Source organism: Mobula birostris, chromosome 4 (genome assembly GCF_030028105.1).
Source record: "Mobula birostris isolate sMobBir1 chromosome 4, sMobBir1.hap1, whole genome shotgun sequence".
NCBI classification, from domain to species: domain Eukaryota; kingdom Metazoa; phylum Chordata; class Chondrichthyes; order Myliobatiformes; family Myliobatidae; genus Mobula; species Mobula birostris.
In genome coordinates this window covers 13,849,710-13,875,086 of record NC_092373.1, presented here as the reverse complement: position 1 = coordinate 13,875,086, position 25,377 = coordinate 13,849,710, and the positions used below count along the sequence as shown (strand labels likewise).

Below are 25,377 nucleotides of genomic sequence, written 5' to 3'. Positions count from 1 at the left end.
GATCGCAGAAATCATCTGGTCATCTATTCCCTGGAGTTCAGGAGAATTAGGAGGTGATTCTCACTGAAACCTATCAGATGTAGAAAGACCTAGACAGAGTAGACATGGGGAGAATATTTCCTATAGTTGGAGAGTTATTAAGACCAGATGGCACAGCCTCACAATAGAACATCTCTTTACAGCAAAGATTAGGAGGAATTTCTTTAACCAGAGGGTACTGAATCTGTGGAATTCATTGTTCCCTGACCACTGTGGAGGCCAAGTCATTGAGTATATTTAAAACGGAGGTTTCTTGATTAATAATGGTGTCAAAGGTACAAGGAAGCACACACACAATGCTGACAGAACACAGCAGGTCCGGCAGCATCTATGGAAAGAAATAAAGTGCCAATGTTTCAGGCAGAGTCGCTTTATCAGACCTAATGAAGTGTCTTGGCCCAAAATGTCACCTCTTTATTCTAGTCCATAGATACAGCCTGACCTGAGGTCTTCCAGCATCGCCTGCATGTCATGCTGGAGCTGCAGCGCCTGCAGAAACTCCTGCATTACAGGTTACAGAGAGAAGGCAGGAACATAGGGTTGCAAGGGAAAATAAATCAGTCAACATCAAATGGCAGAGCAAACTCAATGGGCTGAATGGCTCCTCCATTTTATTGGCTTTTCATCTTAAGGGGGCAGCTATTCGCATCTCTGAGAACTCAGTGCTTCACAGGAATTATTTGCTTTTAGTTGCACAATGCAGCAGTTAGAAAACAGATCTTGTTGGTGAAAGTTTATTTTGTACAGGACGTTTCTGTGAGCAGGCTCCCTGCAACACAATACAACTTCAGTGACGTGGGCTGTGGAAGTGGGTAAACGTTTGTCCCTTGATGGAGGGACTAATCCACCTGTTAATTCTATTATCACCAGCTCCTGCATTCTGTCACTGATTTCATTCTGTACTCCATCTATACTAACGCACAGAATTATCAGTCTGGATGGCATGCACACAAAACTTTTCATTGCATAGTCACATATCATATCCTCCTCACGACCAATTTTAAGTTTGTATGGTCAGTACACTTAACTTCAATAAAATGAGTGTTCAGTTACCCATTCTATTAGTCATAGAGACACTGCTAATAGTGCTCCATGACTAAAAGCAGGTAAATGTAAACTGGCCCTTTGGTCCAGCAATGATTGGCTCTTGATAAGTAAGGGTATCAAAGGTTACGGGGAAAAGGCAGGAGAATTGGGTTGAGGGGTAAAATAAATCAGCCATGATCGAAGGTGGAGCATACTTGTTAGACCAAATCTTCTAATTCTGCCCCAATGTCTTATGGTCTAAGTCCATGCGGACCATAGTACCCAGCCAGCTAGTCCCATTTCCTGCATTCAACTCTCAACCCTTCATGTACCTATGCAAGTGTTTTTTCTTAAGTGAGTGATACTATTCTATCTGCATCAACCACTTCCTCAGGCAGTTCTTTCCATTTACCCACAGTGAAAATGTTGCCCTCCAGCTCCCTTTGAAACCCTTCCCCTCTCACCTCAAGTCCATGCCTAGTTTTGGTTTAGTTCAATAAAATTGTAATATTTTCACCAATATATTTAATTGACATTTTATTTCTCTGTGGGAGTTTGGTAAAAAAAAAATCAGTTGGAGGCTTAACCCAGGGGCTCCCAACTTTTTTTTATGCTATGGATCAATAGCAAGGGGTCCGTGGACGTCAGGTTGGGAACCCCTGTGTAACACCTGTGTAGCACCAGTCTTATCGTGTCTGACCAGGCATCGCGCTCTGTCGAGAAAATCAAATTACACTAGGTGCTAATAGGCCATCAGAAGAATCCAGGTATCGGAAGGAGGCAGCGAATAGAAACCACACACTTTTGAAAATAAGGTTTTGTTTATAAGGAAAAAAACAATACGTACAAAATATTTACGTCAGCAAGAACAATACAAAATTCAAAGATTTTGTTTAGATTCCAAATCTTAGATATCAAACCACAACAAATTCCTTTTTACTTATCCCTAGTTAGTGAGAAAACCAAATATAATTCCTTTTCTCAAGTATTATTATTAACTCAGTTTCAGTTCCAGGCAGTATATCTACAAGTTTAAATTCAAATTCAAAAATTATATATACACAGTTTAACTCCTTTCATGACAATTCTCCAACATCACAACTCTTAAACAAAGTAAATTTCACTCAGTAACTTAAAGCCTTTGTAAAAATAATCAGTTCTTGCAGAAAATCAAATTCGGATTCTTTGAATGAAAATAAACTTATACATCCTACCATATTAAATCCTCTACGTCATTACTCATTTTGTTCCCATGCTGAGTGGCTCGCCATCTTGTTTCTTAGTTCATTGGAATGAAAAAGTTGATCTTCCACAGAAAGTCAATTCACAAACTTGTACAAAAACTTGACCAAGTCCTTTGGTATGACTTTACCAAACTAATTCCCGACTACACTGATTTTGGACACTGGTCTCTGCTGATATTGTCTCGTTAAAGCTGCTGCATGCTATAGCCGTAGCTTCAATCAATCCTTTGTCGCTATCATCTCTCCTCCAGGGGTTTCACCCTAAGGGTTTCAAGTTAAAAGGGTAAAGATAGTCACTACTAATTCCACTCTTAACAGTTCACATCTTCAGCTTCTAATTATTGCTGCATTTCTCTCCTTGTCCGTCCTGTGTCCAGCCCGCAACACCCCGCCCCCGCATATTATTTTTTTCAGTAAAAAAAGAAATCGGTAAACCTTGTTTTCATCTCTCCACAGGTAGAACTTTCTAACATTACAGCGTTGGGTTTAATTGACCTGGGTTACAGCTGGCTTAACGCGATTGTAAAACGCGAGTTCATCACAGACGTGCCCTGAAGGGTCTCAGCTCGAATTGGCGACTGTTTATTCCTTTCCATGGATGCTGCCTGACCTGCTAAGTTCCAGTATCTTTTTTTGTGTGTTACTCTGGATTTCCAGCATCTGTAGAATGTCATGTGTTTTAGAGTTCAACCAATATTTACAATCCTCCAAAATGCAACATGGTTGTGTGTGTCTTCGCGAACACATAAGCAATTCTGGAAGGCACAGTTCGATGCTGCACTCTACATGAAATTAATTTACAGCAGGGTCCCTTTACAATGCAACAGGGAATCCTCCTTACCAAACCCAAGCTGTTAAAGCCAATATAAAATATGGAACTTGATTCACATCCTCACCCCAGCTATAAATAAGATTCATATTACCCGTCTCATTGCTTCATTGAACTTGGGAAAACAACACATGGGAGCACTCCAGAAAATTAGATGTTTAATTACTCCTCCTTTGAAGAGTCAAAATTCAAGATCGTTTAATGCCATTTCCAGTGCACAGGTGGAAAGGAGAATGGAGAAGTAATTGCTACTCTGATCCGATGAACCACAATAAAACAGAAGGTAAAGAACACAACAAATATAAATACATCATCATGTGCCATGTCACATGATGTAGGTGATCATTGTCTCAGGACTATGATTGTTCTTGGTAAATTTTTCTGCAGAAGTGGTTTGCCATTGCCTTCTTCTGGGCAGTGTCTTTACGAGGCAGGTGACCCCAGTCATTATCAATACTCTTCGGAAACTGTCTTCCTGGCATCAGTGGCCACATAACTAGGACATGATATGCACCAGCTGTTCATACAACCATTCACCACGTGACCCTGATTGGTGAGCTAGGCAGATGCCAGCCCATGGCTGCCTTTTACCTCAATGAGGCCACCCTCAGGGAGGAGGAGCAACACCTCACATTCCATCTAGGTAGCCTTCAACCTGATGGTACGAATATCGATTTCTTCTCTTGGTAATTATTCCCCCATCCTGCCCTTGTTTTTCCTATTCCTCACTCTAGCCTCTTACCTCATGTCCTCACCTCTCTCTGGGTCCCTTCCTCCTTCCCTTTTTCCCCATAGTCCACTCTGCTCTCCTATCAGATTCCTTCCTCTCCAGCCCTTTACCTTTCCCACCCACCTGGCTTCACCTATCACCTTCCTAGCTAGCCTCCTTCCCCTCCCCCTGCCTTTGTATTTTGGTGTCTTCCCCCCTTCCTTTCCAGTCCTGAAGGAGGATCTCGGCACGAAACATAAACTGTTCCCTCATTTCCAAAGACGTTGGGTAACTTGCTGAGTTCTTCCAGGCGTGAGTGAGTGGGTGTTTTATATATGTGTGTGCATGTGATTGCCAGTATTTGCAAAGTCCCTTGTGTTAACAAATTAACTTGTGCTTTAAATCCCTGAGATAGTTGTCACATCGCTGTTTTATACACTAACATAACGATCCTGTTGCCTCGTTGTGAAAAGTCAATCAAACAATAAAGGCCAATTCTATTCAATGCTAGAGTGAACAGAATATTTATAGCAACCCATTTTCAATTTTAAAGAATAAAGTGAAGATTTTTAATAAAAATATTCAGCAGAACATTCATTTCAAGAGGACTAGAATATAAAAGCAAAGATATAACACTGAGGCTTTATAAGACATTGGTCACACAGCAGTTTTGGGCCCTTTATCCAAGAAAAGATAAAATGGCATTGGAGACTATCCAGAGGAGGTTCACAAGGATGACTCCGGGAATGAAAGGATTAAGGTATGAAGCACATTTGATGGCTCTGGGCCTTTAGCTGCTGCAGCTTAGATGAATGAGATGGAATCACACTGAAACCTTTTGAATACTGAAAGGCCTAAACACAGTTCATATGTAGAGGTTGTTTCTGAGAGTGGGGGCGTCCAGGGCCGGAAGGCACAGCCTCAGAATAGAGGGACATCCATTTAGAACAGAGATGAGTTGGCATTTCTTTAGTCAGAGGGTGGTGAATCTGTGAATACATTGCCACAGATTCACCACAGAAAGTCACTGGGTATATTTAAAGCAGAGGTCAATAAGTTCTTGATTAATAATGGTATCGAAGGATACAGGAAGAAGGCAGGTGATTGGGGTTGAGGAGGATAACAAATCAGCTATGATGGAATAGTGGGGCAGACTTGATGGCCCAAATGACCTAATTCTGCTCCTATGTTTTATGGTCTACTTCTTGCAGCAGTTGGTAAAATTTCATCTTTCCCAGAACATTCTGTTACTATTCCACATTACTGTCTCGGTTTGATGCAGCATCCTCTCACAATATACAAAGACTACGAAGAACTGTCAGGTCAGCAGAAAGGGTCAATGGCTGCAGTCTGCCATCACTGCAGGGCTTGTATGTGTCCAGGACAAAGAAGCAGGCAGGAAAAAAATATTGCAGACACTACGGACCAGCAAACTGCCTTCCAAAGCTCCCTTCTGTAAAACACTATAGGGCTATTAAAACAATTACTTCACACCATTAATTTTATCAACCATTCTATTTGCGCACCCCCTCCCCCAATCACTACGCTGTAAACACATTAAACCAGTTTTTATTATGCTGTTCTCCTTGCAAATACATGCTGGTATTTATATACTGTTGCATGTTATACACACAAACACAGCAAATAAAGTTGATCATTGATCCTCAAAAGATCCAGGTTCCAATCGTTTCGAGTGCACTGAGTGACGGTTGAAAGCAGACACAATACTAACAGAAGCAAACTATACACTTGGAAAAGAAAACCAGTGAAGATGTAGGGGAAAAAAAAGAGGGGTGGCTATTCACATCTGCGATCTCAAAATCTATAGTCTGGATTGCACTGCATTTCTGATTAAAGGTAATTATGGCAGTACTGAGCTACAGCCAGTAGAAGCACACAAAAACATCGGAATAGTATTCTTTTTCACAGTGATAATAATGCACCCTACCAAAACATCTCATAATTATTTATGCACTAATAGCCTTGCAAAACCTTCTCCCACACAAAAATGTAGCACATCTCAAGCAGTTTTCAAGAAAACATTAATAGATAACAGATGTGCATTTAGAACAGAAAAAATATATTGGAATAGGTTTGTATGTCTAATTGTGATTATTGGTGCAGGATTCTTACTAAGTGCTAGAGAAAAAAGATATCCCAAATAACTTTTCAGATATACTGTACATTTTTGGACCCATATAGACACCATTTTCAACCTGGGCAGACCAAGAGTTATGTAACAAAAAATTCACATGTACTGTACACCACAAGAGTTAGCAAATGATAATAAACAGTCATAAGGACAGAGTTACAGAGTGTAGGGAACAGGCTCTTCAGACTAACGACCATGCCATCCAAGTGTTCTACCTCAGCTAGTCTTAGTTGCCTGCACTTGGCTCATACACCTCTATAACCTTCCTATCATATATCTGTGCAAATGTCTTTTCAAATGTACCCGCCACTACCATTTCTGGTAGTTCAATCCAAACACCCACCATCTTTGATGTGTGAAAAAGATGTCTTTTTTTTTTAAACCTTTCCCCTTTTACCTCAAATCTATGCCCTTTAGTTTTAGACTCCCCAAACCTGGGAAGATTGGATGGCAGGATGGAGATACATCTCTACCAAAGGAGGGGTAAGGCACTTCTTTCCTCCGCTAGCCTGCAGGCCATCCTTGGGCAAGGTATAACACTGGCTGAGCCCCTCGATATCAGGGTCACGTGAAGCCACAGGAAGAGCTGGTGGATGGTCGCTTGAGAACTGATGCGCATCACATCCTGGTTATGCAACCACTGATACAAGGCAGACAATCTCTGAAGAGTATTGATAATGGCTGAGGTCACCCATCTTGTAAAGACACTGCACAGAAGGTGGCAATGCCAAACCACTTTTGTAGAAAAATTTGCCAAGAACAATCATGGTCGTGAGATCATGATAGCCTACGTCATACAACACGGCACACAATGATGATGATGACGATCGTGGTAAGAAGACCGCGATCTTATGTATGCCCACAAAAATATTCTGAGGATCCTTTTTGGCTGAAAGAACACAAGGGGTTCAGTGACCCATGAAGTCCTCTGAGCGCTATGTACCAGTCTAAGCCGAGGATCGAATGCAGGTTACTGATAAAGCAGATGAAGACAGGATTTTGCCTGAGACCAACATCTAGAGCTAAGCAGCTGGATCCTAGACTTCCTATCAGATCGCCCGTCGGTGGTAAGGATGGGCTCCCTCACCTCTGACCCTCAACACAGGTGCCTCCCAGGGTTGTGTCTTGATTCCCCTCCTCTACTCCCTTTACACCCATGACTGTGCTGTCACACACAGCTCCAACCTACTGATCAAATTTGAAGATAACATGACATTGATCAGTCTTATTTCTAGCAGTGACCAGACAGCCTACAGAGGAGAATTTAAACATAGTTGTGTTCAAGATAACACTCCTCCTTCAATGTCCAAAAAACAAGAGTTGAACGTGGATTAGAGGAGGAATGGAGACAGGCTCATTCCAATTAACATCAATGGGACCGCAGTTGAGAGGGTGAGTAGTTTCAAGCTTCTTGGTATACACATCAATTAAGATCTCACCTGAACTGTACACACAGGCTGTGTGGCAAATAAAGCACAACCAGCATCTGTTCCACCTCAGGCAACTGAAGTTTGGCATGAGCCACCAAATCCTCAAGGCTTTCTACAGGGACACTACTAAGAGCATCCTGACTAGTTGTATCATCACCTGGAAGGGGAACTGTACCAACCTCGATCACTGGGCACTGCAGAGAGTGGTATAGGGATCCCAACGCATCTGTGGATGTGAACTTCCCTCCAATGAGAACACTTACGCAGTAGGTGCGTAAAGAGGGCCTGAAGATCATCAGGGACACCCGTCACCCAACCAAAAAACTGTTTCAGCTGCTTCCATCTGGCAAACAATACCGCAGCATTAAAGACAGGATCAACAGGCTAAGGGACAGCTTCTTCCTACAAGCCATTAGACTTTTAAATTCACATGTCTGTACATTGCAGTGGAGTCATAACATACAGATTTTTACTCACTCACATTGTGGGATGTATATTAGATTTAAATAAATTCAAATTCAAAATATTTGGACTTCACAAATTTCCTTAATGTGAGATATTCTTTTAACGAATGGTTTTTATTTCTATTAATTACAATTTTTATTTTATTGCCCGCTAAGTGAAGTGATGCCTCTGATGGCCAGGACAATCACTCTCTTCTTACTACCGAGATTCAGCTCATTGGTTCACGTATTGTCCAAGGCTACAATAATCTCTGGAGCAGACAGAACCTGCTGAGATCCAAAATGAATTTTTCCAAGCAGGTTATTGATTACTGTTGAGGACACTGGTATTACGCTGAGTAACACACACAAAATGCTAGCCGAATTCAGCAGGTCAGGCTGCATCTATGGAGAGGAATAAAGAGTCGATGTTTTGGGCTGACCCCCTCCATCAGACTGTTATACTGATGACTAAGAATTCACAGTTGGAGTAATATTTAAATTGATTGGATTAGTCACAGGACCTGGTCAAATTTTCTGTTTGATGGTGGCTGCCGATTTTTTGACTATACTGCAATAGCTTGGCCAGAGTAAGACAACTTTTGGAGTGCCAGTATTTGGGGTTGTGATCAGGATGCTCTAGCCTCTGCTGTATCTAGCACCTAACTGTTTCACAACCTCTCCTGGAGATGAAGTGGCTTGAGACTGGCTTCTGTGCCAACGATGGACCTCACCCACTCAGCACTTATGACAGTGAAGAACTGAGTCTCAGTTTTGGTCCCTTGCCTTCAGCAAGGGTGGTAAAGTTCTTACAACCTCCAAGATGCTGCTTTGTACAGCAGCAGCATTCACAGCTGGTTTGAGGGGAATGCAGAATTGATCTGATTGACTGATTCCACAATCCCTTAGCTTTTCAAAAATACACCGATTACACCTTTAATTAAATAGGTATGTAGTCCTGTTGTGATTTCACCAGGTTAGTTTTCATTTTGGAACATACTTGGTGTTATCAGCTTAATAGTCATTACCAATATTTTACTGTTAAAGAATTCCATAGTAATTTTATTAAACTTAAAAAACTCTAGGACTTCAATCCAGCCCTCTAGACCAGGGGTTCCCAACAAACCCCTTGGTTAATTATTGAAGTCCATAGCGTCAGAAAGGTTGGGAATCCCTGCTCTAGACTATTAGTCCAGTTGCATTATCACCATTCCATGGCTCCCAACAGCCCTTCCAATGATCTCATGGAGTCATAGAACACTACAGCACAGGAAAAGCCCCTTATGCCCAGCTAGTCCACGCTGAACTATTAACTTGCCTCATCCCATCAACCTGCACCCAGACCACAGCACTCCATACATCCCCCATCCATGTACCGATCCAAATTTTCCTTAAATGTTGAAATCAAACCTGCTTCCACCACTTGCACCTGCAGCTCGTTCTACATTATCATCACTCTTTGAGTGAAGACGTTCTTCCTCAGGTCCCACTTAAACATTTCACCTTCCATCTTTAATCCATAACCTCAAGTTCTAGTCTCATCCAACCTCAGTGGAAAAAAACATGCATTTATCCTGTCTATAGCCCTCATATTTAATATAACTATTAAATCTCCCCTCCTTCTCCTGTGGTCCAGGCACCTAACCCATTCAACCTTTCCCTATAACTCAGATCCTCATCCCAGCAAAATCCTTGTAAGTTTTCTCTGCACTTATCATCACTCTCTGAGTGAAGACATTCCCCCTCAGGTCTCATTTAAACATTTCACCTTTCATCCTTCATCCATACTCCTTCAATCTTAATGGCGTATTTCCTGTAGGTAGGAAACCAGAACTGCATACAATACTCTAAAACTAGGGCTCACCGGTGCCTTAGACAACATAACATCCCAGCTCCTTTTTACTCAATACTTTAATCTGTTCAATCTTCTCCATCTGAGATGCAAATACATAGCAAGCAGGACTATAAGGCAGGATTTGTGTGTGTGGGAAATAAAGCGGACAGCCACTCTGCCTGCAGACTTAAGCAGTTCAGAAGCTGAGCCTGCCTCCGAGATTTAATCACAAGTACACAAATGAATCTGCATATGACTCATTTTCCATTGCTATTTTGATAGCCTTCGGCCACTGCTTGCCCTAACCAAGAATGAACTGAACATCCTGAATTGAGTACCAGGTTCATACTGGATTGGAGGTTCTAAATTCAAAATAAATTTTACTATCAAAGTACATATACAGAATGTCACCATATACAGCTCTAAGATTCATTTTCTTGTGGGTAAATAAAAGGACAATATTTCTCCTGGTTAGAAAGTTGCAAAATAACGGGGTGACAATTCAGGATGAAGGGACAGTTTCTTCACTGGAGGTTAATGAAGATTCAGTTGCACAAATGTTAGAAGACTCTAAACAGTCAGAGGGCAATTTATTCTTGAAGCCATGTATCTATCTGGCTGGTCCAGCCTTGGTTACTTGCAACCCCTGAATATGCATAGTGGGGTGTGGGAGGCTTGGAGATGGTAATGTCATTGAATGTCTAAGGTTGGTGGTTTGACTCTTCTGCTACAGTTGGTCCTTGCTTAGCTTGTTAATGACACAAAGACTACTCGCTACATATCAACCCAGGCCCTCCAAGCAAGATCATTTGTTGAGAAGAAACGAAAGCAATCCCATATTATGTAATCTCCACTTCAGATCTTATAATGGAATGGTGATACAACAGACGATGGTTGGACATGGGACTCTGTCATGAAGAGCCCCTACAGTCACGTCTCAGGGCAAAGTCCATGATCATTGACCTCTACCAACCATGACAACCTTACTTTGTAATGAAATGTGATTATAACCATTCAAGTGTTTTCCTTTATTTTACCAAGATTCCTGGGCAACAATTATACATTTCCTTAATATCAATGGCAATTATCATCACCCCATCACCTCCCTTCTAGAATTCAGCTCCAGTACATATTCAGGCTAAGGCTGGGATGAACTAAGGATTTCATGAAAGCTCTATCTTCAACAGGAATACCATTCTTTTATTCTTAGTGATAATGAATACAAGGACACAAGATTTACAATTTCAGAGACAGTATTATTTTGCAGTACTCAAAGTTCAAATGGCTTTGTGAGCTTACTTAGAGTCTCTATCTTTAGTTTTATTTGTGCAACCATTCAAAGCCGTGCTGATTCCTTCCATTCTAAACAATTTAATGAACCTTCTTCACCTCCATTCTGTAAACACCCCACGTTAGTTGGGTTCTTGGGGTTTGATAGGCTCTGGCACCTAATGCCATAGTATAGCTTTTCTTCACGTCACAAGCAAACTTGCGTACATACTGCTTCAGAGTAGGAGTACGTCGCTTGGCAACACTGGTCCGCTCCGCCATTCAATTAGATCACAACTGATTTGACTGTAAACATCAAGTGCGTATTAAAAAAAAACACTAACTGCTGGAAGAACTCAGTGGGTCAGGCAGCATCTGTGAAGTTAAATGGGCAGTCGGTGTTTCGGGTCAAGATCCTTCGTGTGAACTAGACCTGGACTTTTCACTTAGTCCAGATGAAGGGTCTAGATTCAAAAAAAAAATCAACAATCCATTTTCACCCACATTTCCCTCCAGCAGTTTGTTTTTTTTTTAAACCTAGATTCTGGCATCTATAGTCCTTTGTGTCCCTGCTCAATTCTATGTTGCTGCTTATCCTACCCCTTCCTTGTCATGAATGTGTTAGTATTAGTCATAGAGCAACAGAGCATGGGTATAAGACCTTCAGACTAACCAGTCCATGTCAACCCATGGTATCCACCCAGCTAATCCCAATTTCCTGCATTCGGTCCGTATCCCTCCCAACCCCTCCCCTCCAGGCACCTCTCCAAGTGGTTTGTAAATGATACTGCTGTGCCTGCCTCAACCACTCCATCCGGCAGCTCGCTCCATATACTCATCACCCTCTTCAACAAAATGTTGTCCCTCAGCTCCCTTCGAAATATTTCTCCTCTCACCCAGGGTGTATGACCCTAGTTTTGGATTAGTTGAATAAAACTGTAATACATTAAATATAAAGACATCTGATTTAGTTGATAATTTATTTCTCTACAGGAGGTTGGCCAAAAGCAACAAATGGTTTCAGCAGATTGTAAAACAGAGCTCGTCCAATATTTACATTCCTACAATCTGCAACATGGTTGTGTGTCTTCCTGAACATGCAAGCAATTATGGAAGGCACACAAGGGCCGGATCAGTTTTGAGAGCCTTGTTCATGCTGCACTCTAGATGAACCTGATTTACAGCAGGGTCGCTTTGCAATCCATCAGGGGATCCTCCTTACCAACCCCAAGCTGTCAATGCCAATATAAAATATAGAACTCACTTCACTTCCTCCCTCCTGGTTATAAATAAGATTCAGATTACCCATCTCATTTCTTCATTAAACTTGGAAAAACAACATATGTGAGCACTCCAGAAATTTAGATGTTTAATTACTCCTCCCTTCCATCCTGTCAGAGGTTTAATTTCTCCTGCTTTTTCTTTCACCTGACCACATTTTCTTAAAAGATGTCAGGTATCTACTTCTATTTTAAAAATATTCAAGAACTTCTCTTTTGCTGTCCTTTGAGGAAGGGTTTCAGACACTCAATCCCCAGCAAATAAACTTCACCCACCTGCCTTATAGATGACATCTCACTTTAGTCCACAAGACATAGCAGCAATAACAAGGTATTATATACAATGATTTTTCCATCAGATAATAAGACACAAAACACAGGAGCAGAATTAGTTCATTTGGCCCATCAAGTCAGCTCTGCCATTTCATCATGGCTGATCTATTATCCCTCTCAACCCAAATCTCCTGCCTTCTTTCGTGTAAACGATGATGCCTTTATTAATTAAAAACCTATCAACCTCTGCTTTAAATATATCCAAGGCCTAGGCCACCATAGCAGTCTGCAGAAATGAATTTCACAGATTCACCGCCGTTTGGCCAAAGGAATTCCTCCTCATCTCTATTCTAAAGGGATGGCCTTTCATCTTAGGCTGTGCCCTCTGGCCCTAGACTCACCCACTATAGGAAACATCCTCTCCGCATCCACTCTACCTAGGCCTTTCAATATTCAGTTTGTTCCAGTAAGACCCCCTCTCATTCTTCTAAACTCCAGTGAGTACAGGCATGGAGCCATCAAATGTTCCTTATATGTTAACTCTTTCATTCACAGGATCACTCTCGTGAGCAACCTCTGGACCCTGTCCAATGCCAGTACATCTTATCTTAGAAAGGGGGACCAAACTGCTCACAATATTCTATGCGGTCTGACCAATGTACCATGAAACCTTTAAACAGTGATTCTCCGGTACTAGATTCTCCCATTAAACAAATCATTTTCTTTGCATCCAACCCTCAGGATCTTTTATGTTGACCAGTTTTTAAGTAGTTTTCATAAATTCTACTGTATTTCTTTATTTTCCTCTAAAAACTTGCAAGACAATGTATCTCAAAGTAGTATATAGTGGTGTATCCATACTTTGAGAATAAATTTGCTTTGACTTTAAGGATTGGTTCTCAGATACACTTACTGAAGAACCAGTCTGGAAGGAAATCAAGAAATGTCATAAGGTGTAAACTTTCGAAGCACAAATAAAATAATGAGAGCTCACACACATGGAGCCACGGCAGTGTACGTTGTCCTGTGATTAGGCTAGTGTTAATAGGTGGGTTGCTGAGCGATGCAGGAGGGCCTGTTCCACGCTGTATCTCTAAATGAAATGAAATATATAAATAAAGCAGGAGATTTCTAGGACAGTTGTTGAGGAAGAGAAACTCACTCCGTACTGAGCAAAAGCATTTTGTAAAGAGTTATTTGTAGAACAATTTTCCCTCTGCAGGAAGTGATTATGTGTGTTCCATTACCTTGTCTCAGCAATGTTAGTTGCAATTACAATCTTGCGAACTCCTGGAGGTGGCTTCTTGAAAACCTGCGAATATAACCATCTAAATTATACCAAACCCACATCTCTAACAGACAAATTATCCTCTGACAGAGTGTAATTTAAGTACATTGTGAAGTGCATCAGAAATAGGATTCACTGTTTCCATCCATTTGCCTTCAAATGCCTAAAGGCTGAGGATGACAATCATTGCCTTTCTTCCTGGCCAGTTTTAGACTTTAGTTGCCTAAATATTCTCATTTAACAACCAATAAGTATACCTTTTAAAATTTGCAATTTCTCCCATTATTTCTGCAGTTTATGCAGAAGAGGTTTTTAAACAGAGAACTTTGTCTGTAAACTGTCAGTAACAGAGATATGCTTCAATTGTAAATGAAAGTTTGAGTAGTACTTCTGGACAAATTTTCCAATGTTTTCAGATGAAGTTAACGCAATGTTGTCCCTTATGGTTTCCCTACTGAAGAAAATGTTTGGGTTTCTTGTTCATTGGCTTATTAAACACACAAGGAGCCCATTTTTGGAATATTTCTGAACTGATTCCACAACCTAGGACATCTTCAGTCACCCCATAACACTGATTCCACTACCTATGGACTCACTGTCAAGGACTCCACAACTCATGTTCTCGGAATTATTTAGTTATTTATTTATGTATTTGCACAGACCGTCTTCTCTTGCACATTGGTCATTTTCAGTCTAAGTTTGTGTGTAGATTTCATTGATTCTAATGTACTTCTTAGGTATATATAAATAAAACATAATATGTAACATTATGCTGAGGTACATCCTACAATGTTCTGGGACACATCAGCGATGTAACCTAGGGTTATCAAATGTAATGTAACATAAATAAAATATGTTTTATATAGTATATAATGCAGATATATATTAAATGTAGATACAATATTTAACATACCTCTGTCTGATTCACTGAAGGCATCAGCGAGTGAAGGGGAATGATCACAAAACGATCTGTTAGGGCAATGAGGTAAAAATTAAAAAGGGATTTCTGATTGAAAATAACAAAAGACAAGAGATTCTGCAGATGCTGGAAATTTTGTATAGCACACACAAAATGCTGGAGGATCTCAGCAGGTCAGGCAGCATCTATTGAAGGGAATAAAGGATTCGGTGTTTCAGGCCAAGACCTTTCATCAGGACTAGGAAGGACGGGGAGAAGTCAGAGTAAGAAGGTGCGGGGAGGGGAGGAAGTAGTACAAGGTGACAGGTGATAGGTGAAACCGGGAGAAGGGGAGTGGGCGAAGTGAAGACCTGGGAAGTCAGTTAGTGAAAGAGATAAAGAGCTGGAGAAGGGGCAACCTGATAGGACAGGACAGAAGACCATGGAAGAAAGGGAAGGGAGAGGAGCACCAGAGGGAGGTGATGAGCAGGTGAGGAGATGAGGTGAAAGAGCAAAACAGGAATGGAGAAAGGTGAAGAAGGGTGGGGGGTGGTGCAATTATTCGAGAAATCGATGTCCATACCAACAGGTTGGAGACTACCCAGAGGGAATATAATGAGGCTTCTCATTCCAAAACAACTCGGATATCCTCCTCCTTCAAAAGGGCTCCCCATTCTCCATCATCATTGTTGCCCTCACCCCACCTTCCTGCCACCACACCAAGGATAGGGTACCTTTTGTCCTCAACCTACCAACCCACTAGCCTCCCCATCCAGCACATAATTCTCCAGAACTTCCGCCATCTTCAATGGGATCCCACCACATCTTTCCCTCCCCCCCACTTTCCACAGGGATCACTCCCTACATGACTCCTTTGTCCTCATTGATCTTCCTGGTACTTAGCCTTGCAAGCAGAACAAGTGCCATACTTGTCCCTACACCTCCTCCCTCATTACCATTCAGGCCCCAAACAATCCTTCCAGGTGAGGCAGCACTTCACTGAAAGTGTGTTGCCGTCACCTACTGTATCTGGTGCTCCAGGTGTGGTCTCCTGTGTATTGAGATCTGACGTAAGTTGGAGACCACATCGAACACCTTTGCTCTGCACGCCACAAAAAGCAGGATCTCCTGATGGCCATCCATTTCAATTCCACTTCCCCTTCCCACTTCAACATGTCAGTCCATGGCTTCGTCCATGGCTTCCTCTACTGCAACAAGGAGGTCGCACTCAGGTTGGAGGAACAACACCTTATATACACCTTAGTCCTGCTAGTCTCCAACCTGATAGCATGAACATCAATTTCTCAAACTTCCAATGACTACCTCCCACCCCCTCACCCATTCACCATTCCCCATTCCTGTTTACTTCTCTCACCTTATCTCCTTACCTATCCATCACCTCCCTCTGGTGCTCCTCCCCTTTCCCCTTCTTCCATGGTCTTCTGCCCTCTCCTGTCAGATTGCCTTTCTCTGGCCTTTTATCTCTTTCGCCAATCACCTTCCCAGCTCTTTACTTCACCCTTTCCCCCTCTCCGTTTCACCGATCACCTACCATCTCGTACTTCTTCCTCTCTCCCACCCACTTTTTTACTCTGACTGCTTTCCCCCTTCCTTTCTAGTCCTGCTGAAGGGTCTCGACCAGAAAGGTTGATTGTTTACTCTTCTCCATAGATGCGCCTGGCCTGCTGAAACAATCTCTGAAGAGTACTGACAATAGCTGGGGTCACCTGTCTTGTAAAGAAACTGTCCAGAAGGGATTGGCAAACCACTTCTGTAGAAAAAATTGCCAAGAACAAACATGGTCGCCTACATCTAACGACATGGTACAAAATGACGATGATGATGATGAGATAGGGAAAATGCAATTAGGTTTTTCCCACTGAGGTTGGGTGAGACTAGAACTAGAGGTCATAGTTTAAGGGTAAAAGATGAACATATAAGGGGAAAATGAGGGTGAACTTTTTCACTCAGAAGGCAGTGAGCGTGGAATAAGTTGCTGGCAAAAGTGGTGGATACGGGTTTGAGAGAAATTTGGATAGGTACATGGGTGGGACAGATATGGAAGGGCTATAATCTGGGTGCAGGTTGATGGAATTTGGCAGATTAATAGTTTGGCATGGACTAGACAGAATGAAAAGCCTGTTTCTGTGCTGTATGACTCCACAACATTGTGGGCTGAAGGACCTGTACTGTGTTGTATTGCCTTATGTTATGTAGTAAATCTGATTCCAATGCACTGCCAGGCTGAACTGTTTCCTTCCATGATATTCATCCTGGAATCCAAATGAATGAAGGAATACAAGCATCAAATGGAAACTAGAGGATGTTTAGGATAAATCACAATCTTAAAACAGAAAATACTGGAAATCCTCATGTCAGGCTGCTCTGTGGGAAATGAAACAGGGCTGCTGATTTCAGGTTGAAGGCACTTTGTCAGGACTGGGAAAGAGACAGTGGGCTCTGGAGAATGACGTTAGCTCTGTTTCTCTTCCCACATATATAATCTGACCCGCGCACCTCCATCAGTTTGTGATTTTACTTTACATCTGCTTTTTTTAAATTTTTACTTAAATCACAATCATGCTGAATAGGAGCATACTGAAAATCACCACCAACTGTTACCTAAGTTTATTACCACAGTAACATCAATTAGCTATAAATCAAGTTTGTTCCATCCTCCACTGTCAAATTCTATCCACCCACACATTCTGGCTCCATATCCTTTCACCTGGGCAAAGGTGAAGAGATTTTACCCAAAATGTCAGAAGTCTCTTATCAGGTTGTTGTTGAGTGACGTTGAGTTGTCAACTCATGGGGACCCTATGGACAGTGCAGTTGTCCATAGGGTTTTCATGGCAAGGTACTGAAGTAGATTGCCATGCCTTTCTTCCGTGCAGATATAGCTTCTGCCTAGGTCAGGGTCCAGCCGGATTCGTACTCAGGACCATCCACCATGAACTCCAGTGCTTATGCCACTACACCACTGGCCTTATCAACCTCCAATAAGTTTCCTCTCATCTTCCTTCACACCAAAGAGAAAAGCCCTACCTCACTCAACCTATCCTCATAAGGTATGCTCTCTTATCCAGTCAGCATCCTGGTAAATCTCCTCTGCACCCTCTCTAAAGCTTTCATATCCTTCCTATAATGAGGTGACCAAAACGGAATACAATAATCCAAATGTGGTCTAACCAGGGCTTTATGGAGCTCTTGAACTCAGTCTCCTGATTAATGAAGGCTAACACATGATACAACTTCTTAACAACCTTATCAACTTGCGTGGCAACTGGGACAAAATTAGTGTTTTCTAATTCTCAAAAACAAACATTGCAAGAAATGAAAAATTCATAAAAAAAGAATATAGCTTGTCTGGAGCACTGGTGCACCCATGAAGAGGAAGGGCTTTAGAGAGGGTGCAGAAAAGGTTCAACAGGGTGCTGCCTGGATTAGAGGATATGAACTCCCAGTAGAGGTCAAACTTGTGTTGTTTTCTCTGGATTGGCAAAGGATGAAAGGAGATCTCATAGAAGTTCATTAAATTATGAGAAGATAGTCTTTTTCCCCATTGTTAATGCCAAATATTAAAGGACATAGTGTGAAAATAAGAAGGGAAAAGTTTAAGGATCAATGAGGAAGTTTTTACACAGAGAGTGGTGGATGCCTATAATGCATTGCCGAAGAGGCGGTGGAAGCAGATACAACAGAAGTATTTAAGAGGCATTTGGATAGACTCATGAGCGGGCAGTAAATGGAAGACCTGAACCACGGGCAGGCAGATGGGGTTAGTCTGAGTTGGTCCCATGATGGTCACAGCTCCATGGCTGAAGGCCTGCTTCTGTGCTGTACTGTTCAATGTTTATATTCAAACAGCATTTGTTTCACCAGAACCCACAACAGCCAAAGTAGCCCAGTTCTACAGCCCATTTCTCAACATGCTATAAACCTAAAGGACTGCGTGCACATCTACACCATCATGGAGATAGTCTTACAGCATAGCATCAGGCCTTTCAGCCATTTACATCATTTATGATATTGTAATTTATCCCTTACCGTGCCTATTGTCTTGTTTATTAATTATTGTACTGTCATGCACTGGTTTCTGCACTTTATATAGCCCTGTGTAGTTCTGAAGTCTAATTGTGTTGTTTCACGTAGTCCAGTGTAGTTTTGTGTTGTTTTATGTAGCACCATGGTCCTGGAGGAACATTATTTCATTTTTACTGTGTACTGTACCAGCAGTTATGGTTGAAATAACAATAAAAGTGACGACTTGATTTCTAAGATGTAGGTGAAGCTGCACACTGAGTATTGTGTACAGCCACGCTGTTGGAAAAATGTCATTAAATTAGAAAGAGTGCAGGAAAAATCTACCAAGAAGTTGCTGTGTCCAATACACAAATCAACCTCCCCTCCACTGAAAGACGTACCAGGAAATTCCCAGGTTCTTTGCACAAACCAAGCATCCTTCTATTGACTTTATCTACATTTAATGAAAATGAATCAACAATTTCTCCACCCTTGTAATTCTCCTCTGTCCCTCCAGTTGGGAAGAAGGTAGACAAGCTGGAGAGTATAAACCACCAGACTGAAGGTCAGCTCCTGGTGAGGAAACAATGCCCAAGAATGGAAAAGTCTACAAAAAGTGGTGGATACAACACAGTCCATAAGGGGGGCTGGCATGAGAAAGCAGCACCCATCACCAAGGACTCCCATCCTCCGAATCCAGGCCATGGTTTCTTCTCACTGCTGCCAGTTGGGGAGGTGGTACAGCAGCCTCAGGTCCCACACCACACCAGGTTTAGGAACAGTTATTACCCCTCAATTATCAAGCTCCTGAACCAGCGTGGATAACTTCACTCAACTCTGAACTGATTCCACAACCTATGGACTCACTTTCAAGGACTTGACAACTCATGTTCTCAGTTTTTATTTGTAATTACTTGTTTTTTTGTATTTGCACAGTTGAGTTATTTTGCACATTGGTTATTTATCAGTCTTTGTGTGTAGTTTTTCATTGATTCTATTGTATTTCCCTGTTCTACTGTGAATGCCTGCAAGAAAATGAATTGCAGGGTAATATATGGTGACATATATAGTATGTACAGTATATAAGTACGTATGTTGGAAAGATGTCATTAAATTAGAAAGAATGCAGGGTATAGGTGCCTTAGACCACCTGGACAACACAAACACCTACAGTATGTCCGGATGCTGTTCATCAACTAGAGCTCAGCATTCAATACCACCATTCCCACAATCCTGATTGAGAAGTTGCAGAACCTGGGTCTCTGCACCTCCCTCTGCAATTGGATCCTCGACTTCCTAACCGGAAGACCACAGTCTGTGTGGATTGGTGATAACATATCCTCCTCGTTGACGATCAACACTGGTGTACCTCAGGGGTGTGTGCTTAGCCCACTGATCTACTCTCTATATACACATGACTGTGTGGCTAGGCACAGCTCAAATACCATCTACAGATTTGCTGATGGTACAACCATTATTGGTAGAATAATGGTGACAAGAGGGCGTGCAGGAGTGAGATATGACAACTAGTGGAATGGTGTCGCTGCAACAATTTGATACTCAACATCAGTAAGACGAAAGAGCTGATTGTGGACTTCAGGAAAGGCAAGACAAAGGAACACATACCAGTCCTCAGAGGGATCAGAGGTGGAGAGAGTGAGCAGCTTCAAGTTCCTGGGTGTCAAGATCTCTGAGGATCTAACCTGGTCCCAACATATCGATGTAATTATAAAGAAGGCAAGACAGCGACTATACTTTATTAGGAGTTTCAAGAGATTTGGCATGTCAACAAATACACTCAAAAACCTCTATAGTTGTACTGTGGAGAGCATTCTGACAGGCTGCATCACTGTCTGGTATGGAGGGGCTACTGCACAGGACCGAAAGAAGCTAGTCAGCTCTATCTTGGGTACCAGCCTACAAAGTATCCAGGACATCTTCAGGGAGCGATGTCTCAGAAAGGCAGCGTCCATTATTAAGGATCTCCAGCACCCAGGACATGCCCTTTTCTCACTGTTACCATCAGGTAGGAGATACAGAAGCCTGAAGGCACACACTCAGTGATTCAGAAAAAGCTTCTTTCCTTCTGCCATCCCTAAATGGACATTGAAGCTTTGGACACTACTTCACTTTTTTAAAAAAAATACAGTATTTCTGTTTTTGCATTTTTTTAAAAAATCTATTCAATATATGCAATTGATTTACTTGTTTATTTATTATTATTATTTCCCTCTGCTAGATTATGTATTGCATTGAACTGCTGCTGCTAAGTTAACAAATTTCACATCACATGCCAGTGATAATAAACCCGATTCTGATTCTGTACTTTGATAATGAATTTACTTTGAACTCACTCCGCCATTCTACCACATCATGACCCTTGTACATTACTGAACTGTCAACACTATTAGAGTTGTGGATGTGGAGGCTTTAACAAGGGTGCAGAAGAGATTTACCAGGATGCTGCTTCCATTCGAGAGCATGTCTTATGAGGAAAGGTTGAATGAACTTGCATTTTTCGAGAGAGAGAGAGAGAGAGAGGAGGGAGAGGGAGGGAGAGGAGGGAGAGGAGGGAGAGGAGGGAGAGGAGGGAGAGGAGGGAGAGGAGGGAGAGGAGGGAGAGGAGGGAGAGGAGGGAGAGGAGGGAGAGGAGGGAGAGGGAGAGGGAGAGGGAGAGGGAGAGGGAGAGGGAGAGGGAGAGGGAGAGGGAGAGGGAGAGGGAGAGGGAGAGGAGAGGGAGAGGGAGAGGGAGAGGGGAGAGAGGGAGAGGGAGAGGGAGAGGGAGAGGGAGAGGGAGAGGGAGAGGGAGAGGGAGAGGGAGAGGAGAGGGAGAGAGAGAACGAGAGAACGAATGAGAACACGTGCAAGGCTGCATAAGGCCTATGCACAGTACTGTATTTGTCAACGTGGAGCAGAGACCGAGTTTGCAAGTCTGGCAGGTGCAGACGATGTTGGGAATGGGAAGGGTGGAGCACCGCGGAAGGCTGTGTGGGACAGGTTGCAGAGGTGTGGCGGGGCAGGGGTGGCACGGGTGCACACACCCAGCCCTGAGACACCTAGCAAAGCCATTTGATTCCAAACAATTGATTTATTGATCATGACAGAATGTTTGTCTGGTGCTTCCTACTCCCTCCCCTCTCCTTTCCCCTTTTCCCCTCCACAATAGAGACCCATATCAGAATCAGGTTTATCATCGCTCACAAATGTCATGAACTTTGTTTTTGCTGCAGCAGTACAGTGCAATACATAAAATTACTACAGTGCTGTGCAAAGGCACCCGAACCTTCAGACTTTCGTGCAGTCTTGTATAACGCAGCATTGTTTTGTTTCTTCTACCTCAAGGCAGCTAATAGCACACAAAACAAAAGCTTTTCATGGTACATGATACTCCACTTTATAAGAGATGGTGCCTGGCTCTATTGATGCACATCTAAAATGGAAGAATTAGATAATATCCACACCATCAAGATCACCCTCTGTTACAAAGGCCCAACAGCAATAAGCGTCATTACCTGATTTAAACATTGGTTGTGCAGTTAGCAGGTCGTTCAAGGTGCTGATGTTGTCCCAGCCAGGCAGGAAAACCAAGATGGCACCATCCTACAAAATCGGTTACAATTCAGGTGTCACTGCAGTTTGCACATTGGTTAGAGACAAAACAGATGCTACGCAAGTTGTTTGACCAATTTGCTTAAGAGACATTTTTATTTTATATTAGAATACAAGGAGCACACATTCAGTATCAGAGGTAAAACAAATCCGTAGCTGTGGATGAGAAATAATAATTAAAGCTAACCGTATCTCCAGAAAAGGCTGGCTGGCTTGCCCATTGACAAAAATGGTCTACACATTAAGAATGGTTTATTAGTTCTTAATAATTTATAATAAATAATAACATGTCTTTGTATCTGCACAATTTCCTTTCTTTTGCACATTAGTTGCCTGTCAGCAGTTTTTCAATGATTCTATTGTATTTGTTCTACTGCAAGGTTTACTCGTCTCTCCAATAAACTGAGTCTGAGGCCTGCAACTAATGGGCTTCTGAGTCGACTGCAGTGATGACCAGATTTGTGGCTGTGGACCGACTTTTGTGAACTTCAGTTCTGAATGTTATTTGCTTACTTTTATTGTTTGCACGATTTGATTTGTTCTGCACATTGGGTGTTTGACGATCTTTTTTAATGGGTTTCTTTGTTTTGTGGCTGCACTTAAGGAGACAAATCTCAAGGTTGTATATAGTATAAATACTTTGATAATAAATATACTTTGAACATGCCAGCTTCTTGAGTGAGCAAACAAATCCTCAAGATTATGTTAGAGAACAGCTGGTGAGCATAGCATTGAAAAATAATGATCTCTTCTCAGTGGCAAGCTACGGATTGGATTGACCTGCAAATCAAGAACCACAGCTGCTGATGACACTTCAAATATATTCAAATATATAGCATTTCGAGATAAATTATCAATCAATACTTTATTTAGACTCATTGTGCAAATTCAACCCTGCACATGTATTCAGCTAAATGAAACGTCTTTCCTCTTGGACTACAGTGCAAAACACAGTACATGTAGTCACACACAGCACATAATTATGCTCCAACACATACAGTCACAAAATGATATTTGCACAATTCCCTGAATGACATGGCTGAAGATTAATGGGTTGACATAAAGGGTGATGTGCACGTTTATATAAGACAGCACAATGTTACTGACACTAATATTATTAAAACAGTCATATACAGTGGTATGCAAAAGTTTGGGCACCCCGGTCAAAATTTCTGTTACTGTGAATAGTTAAGTGAGTAGAAGATGAACTGATCTCCAACAGTCATAAAGTTGAAGATGAAACATTCTTTTCAACATTTTCAGCAAGATTAGTGTATTATTTTTGCTTTGTACAATTCTAGAGTGAAAAAAAAGAAAGCAGCACCATGCAAAAGTTTGGGCACCCCAAGAGATTTGAGCTCTCAGATAACTTTTACCAAGGTCTCAGACCTTAATTAGGTTGTTAGGGCCATGGCTTGTTCACAGTCAATGCTAGGAAAGGCCAGGTGATGCAAATTTCAAAGCTTTATAAATACCCTGACTCTTCAAACCTTGTCCCAATAATCAGCAGCCATGGACTCCTGTAAGCAGCTACCTAGCACTCTGAAAATTAAAATAAATGATGCCCACAAAGCAGGAGAAGGCAATAAGAAGATAGCAAAGCGTTTTCAGGTAGCCATTACCTTAGTTCGTAATGTAATTAAGAAATAGCAGTTAACAGGAACAATGGAGGTCAAGTTGAGGTCTGGAAGACCAAGAAAACTTTCCGAGAGAACTGCTCATAGGATTGTTAGAAAGGCAAATCAAAACTCCAGTTTGACTACAAAAAACCTTCAGGAAGATTTAGCAGACTGGATTGGTGGTGCACTGTTCTACTGTGTAGCAACACCTGCACAAATATGACCTTCATGGAAGAGTCATCAGAAGAAAACCTTTCCTGTGTCCTCACCACAAAATTCAGCGTCAGAAGTTTGCAAAGGAACATCTAAACAAGCCTGATGCATTTTGGAAACAAGTCCTGTGGACTGATGAAGTTAAAATAGAACTTTTTGACCGCAATGAGCAACGGTACGTTTGGGGGAAAAAGGGTGCAGAATTTCATGAAAAGAACACCTCTCCAACTGTTAAGCACGGGGTTGAATCGATCATGCTTTGGGCTTGTGTTGCAGCCAGTGGCAAGGGGAACATTTCACTGGTAGAGGGAAGAATGAATTCAGTGAAATACCAGCAAATTCTGGAAGCAAACATCACACTGCCTGTAAAAAAGCTGAAGATGAAAAGAGGATGGCTTCTACAACAGGATAATGATCCTAAACACACCTCAAGAGGTGCAAGCTGAAGGTTTTGCCATGGCCCTCACAGTCCCCTGACCTAAACATCATCGAGAATCTGTGGATAGACCTCAAAAGAGCAGTGCATGCAAGACGGCCAAGAATCTCACAGAACTAGAAGCCTGTTGCAAGGAAGAATTGGTGAAAATCCACCAAACAAGAATTGAAAGACTCTTAAGCTGGCTACAGAAAGCATTTACAAGCTGTGATACTTGCCAAAAGGGGTGTTACTAAGTACTGACCATGCAGGGTGCCCAAACTCTTGCTTCGGGCCCTTTTACATTTTGTTATTTTGAAACTGTAAAAGATGGAAATAAAAAGTAATCTTGTTTAAAATATTAAAGAAATGTGTCATCTTTAACTTTATGCCTTTTGGAAATCAAGTTACCTTTTACTCGTTTAGCTATTCACAGTAACTGAAATTTTGACAGGGGTGCCCAAACTTTTGCATGCCACTGTAAATATGTGAAACAGCAGCAATAAAAGATGAAAAGTGACCAGTGCAGTATGAGAGTATGTCTGCAAATTGAGGAGTGGCGAGAGCGGCAGGGAATTCAGACTCGTGCTGGGTAGCAGCATGGTGTTAACAAGTCCAACAGCCTGGGGGTAGAAGCTGTTACACAAGTAAATCTGCACATACTGGAAGTCAAGCAACACACACACACACACACACACAAAATACTGGAGGAACTCAGCAGGCCAGGCAGCTCCATGGAAAAGAGTAAACTGTCGAAGTTTCAGGCCGGGACCCTTCATTA

General features: G+C 41.9%; 1 protein-coding gene across 1 annotated transcript in view; it reads right to left on the bottom strand.

The window, feature by feature from the left end:
• The window catches only part of dhx36 (DEAH (Asp-Glu-Ala-His) box polypeptide 36), a 132,091-nt gene that overhangs the window by 54,086 nt on the left and 52,628 nt on the right, over positions 1-25,377 (bottom strand). Inside the window, exons 10-13 of the mRNA XM_072256930.1 lie at positions 24,862-24,876; positions 22,253-22,340; positions 14,730-14,785; positions 13,776-13,840 (exon numbers count right to left, since the gene is read on the bottom strand). Of these exons, the coding sequence (XP_072113031.1) occupies positions 13,776-13,840; positions 14,730-14,785; positions 22,253-22,340; positions 24,862-24,876 (224 nt within the window). The remainder of the gene's footprint in view (positions 1-13,775; positions 13,841-14,729; positions 14,786-22,252; positions 22,341-24,861; positions 24,877-25,377) is intronic.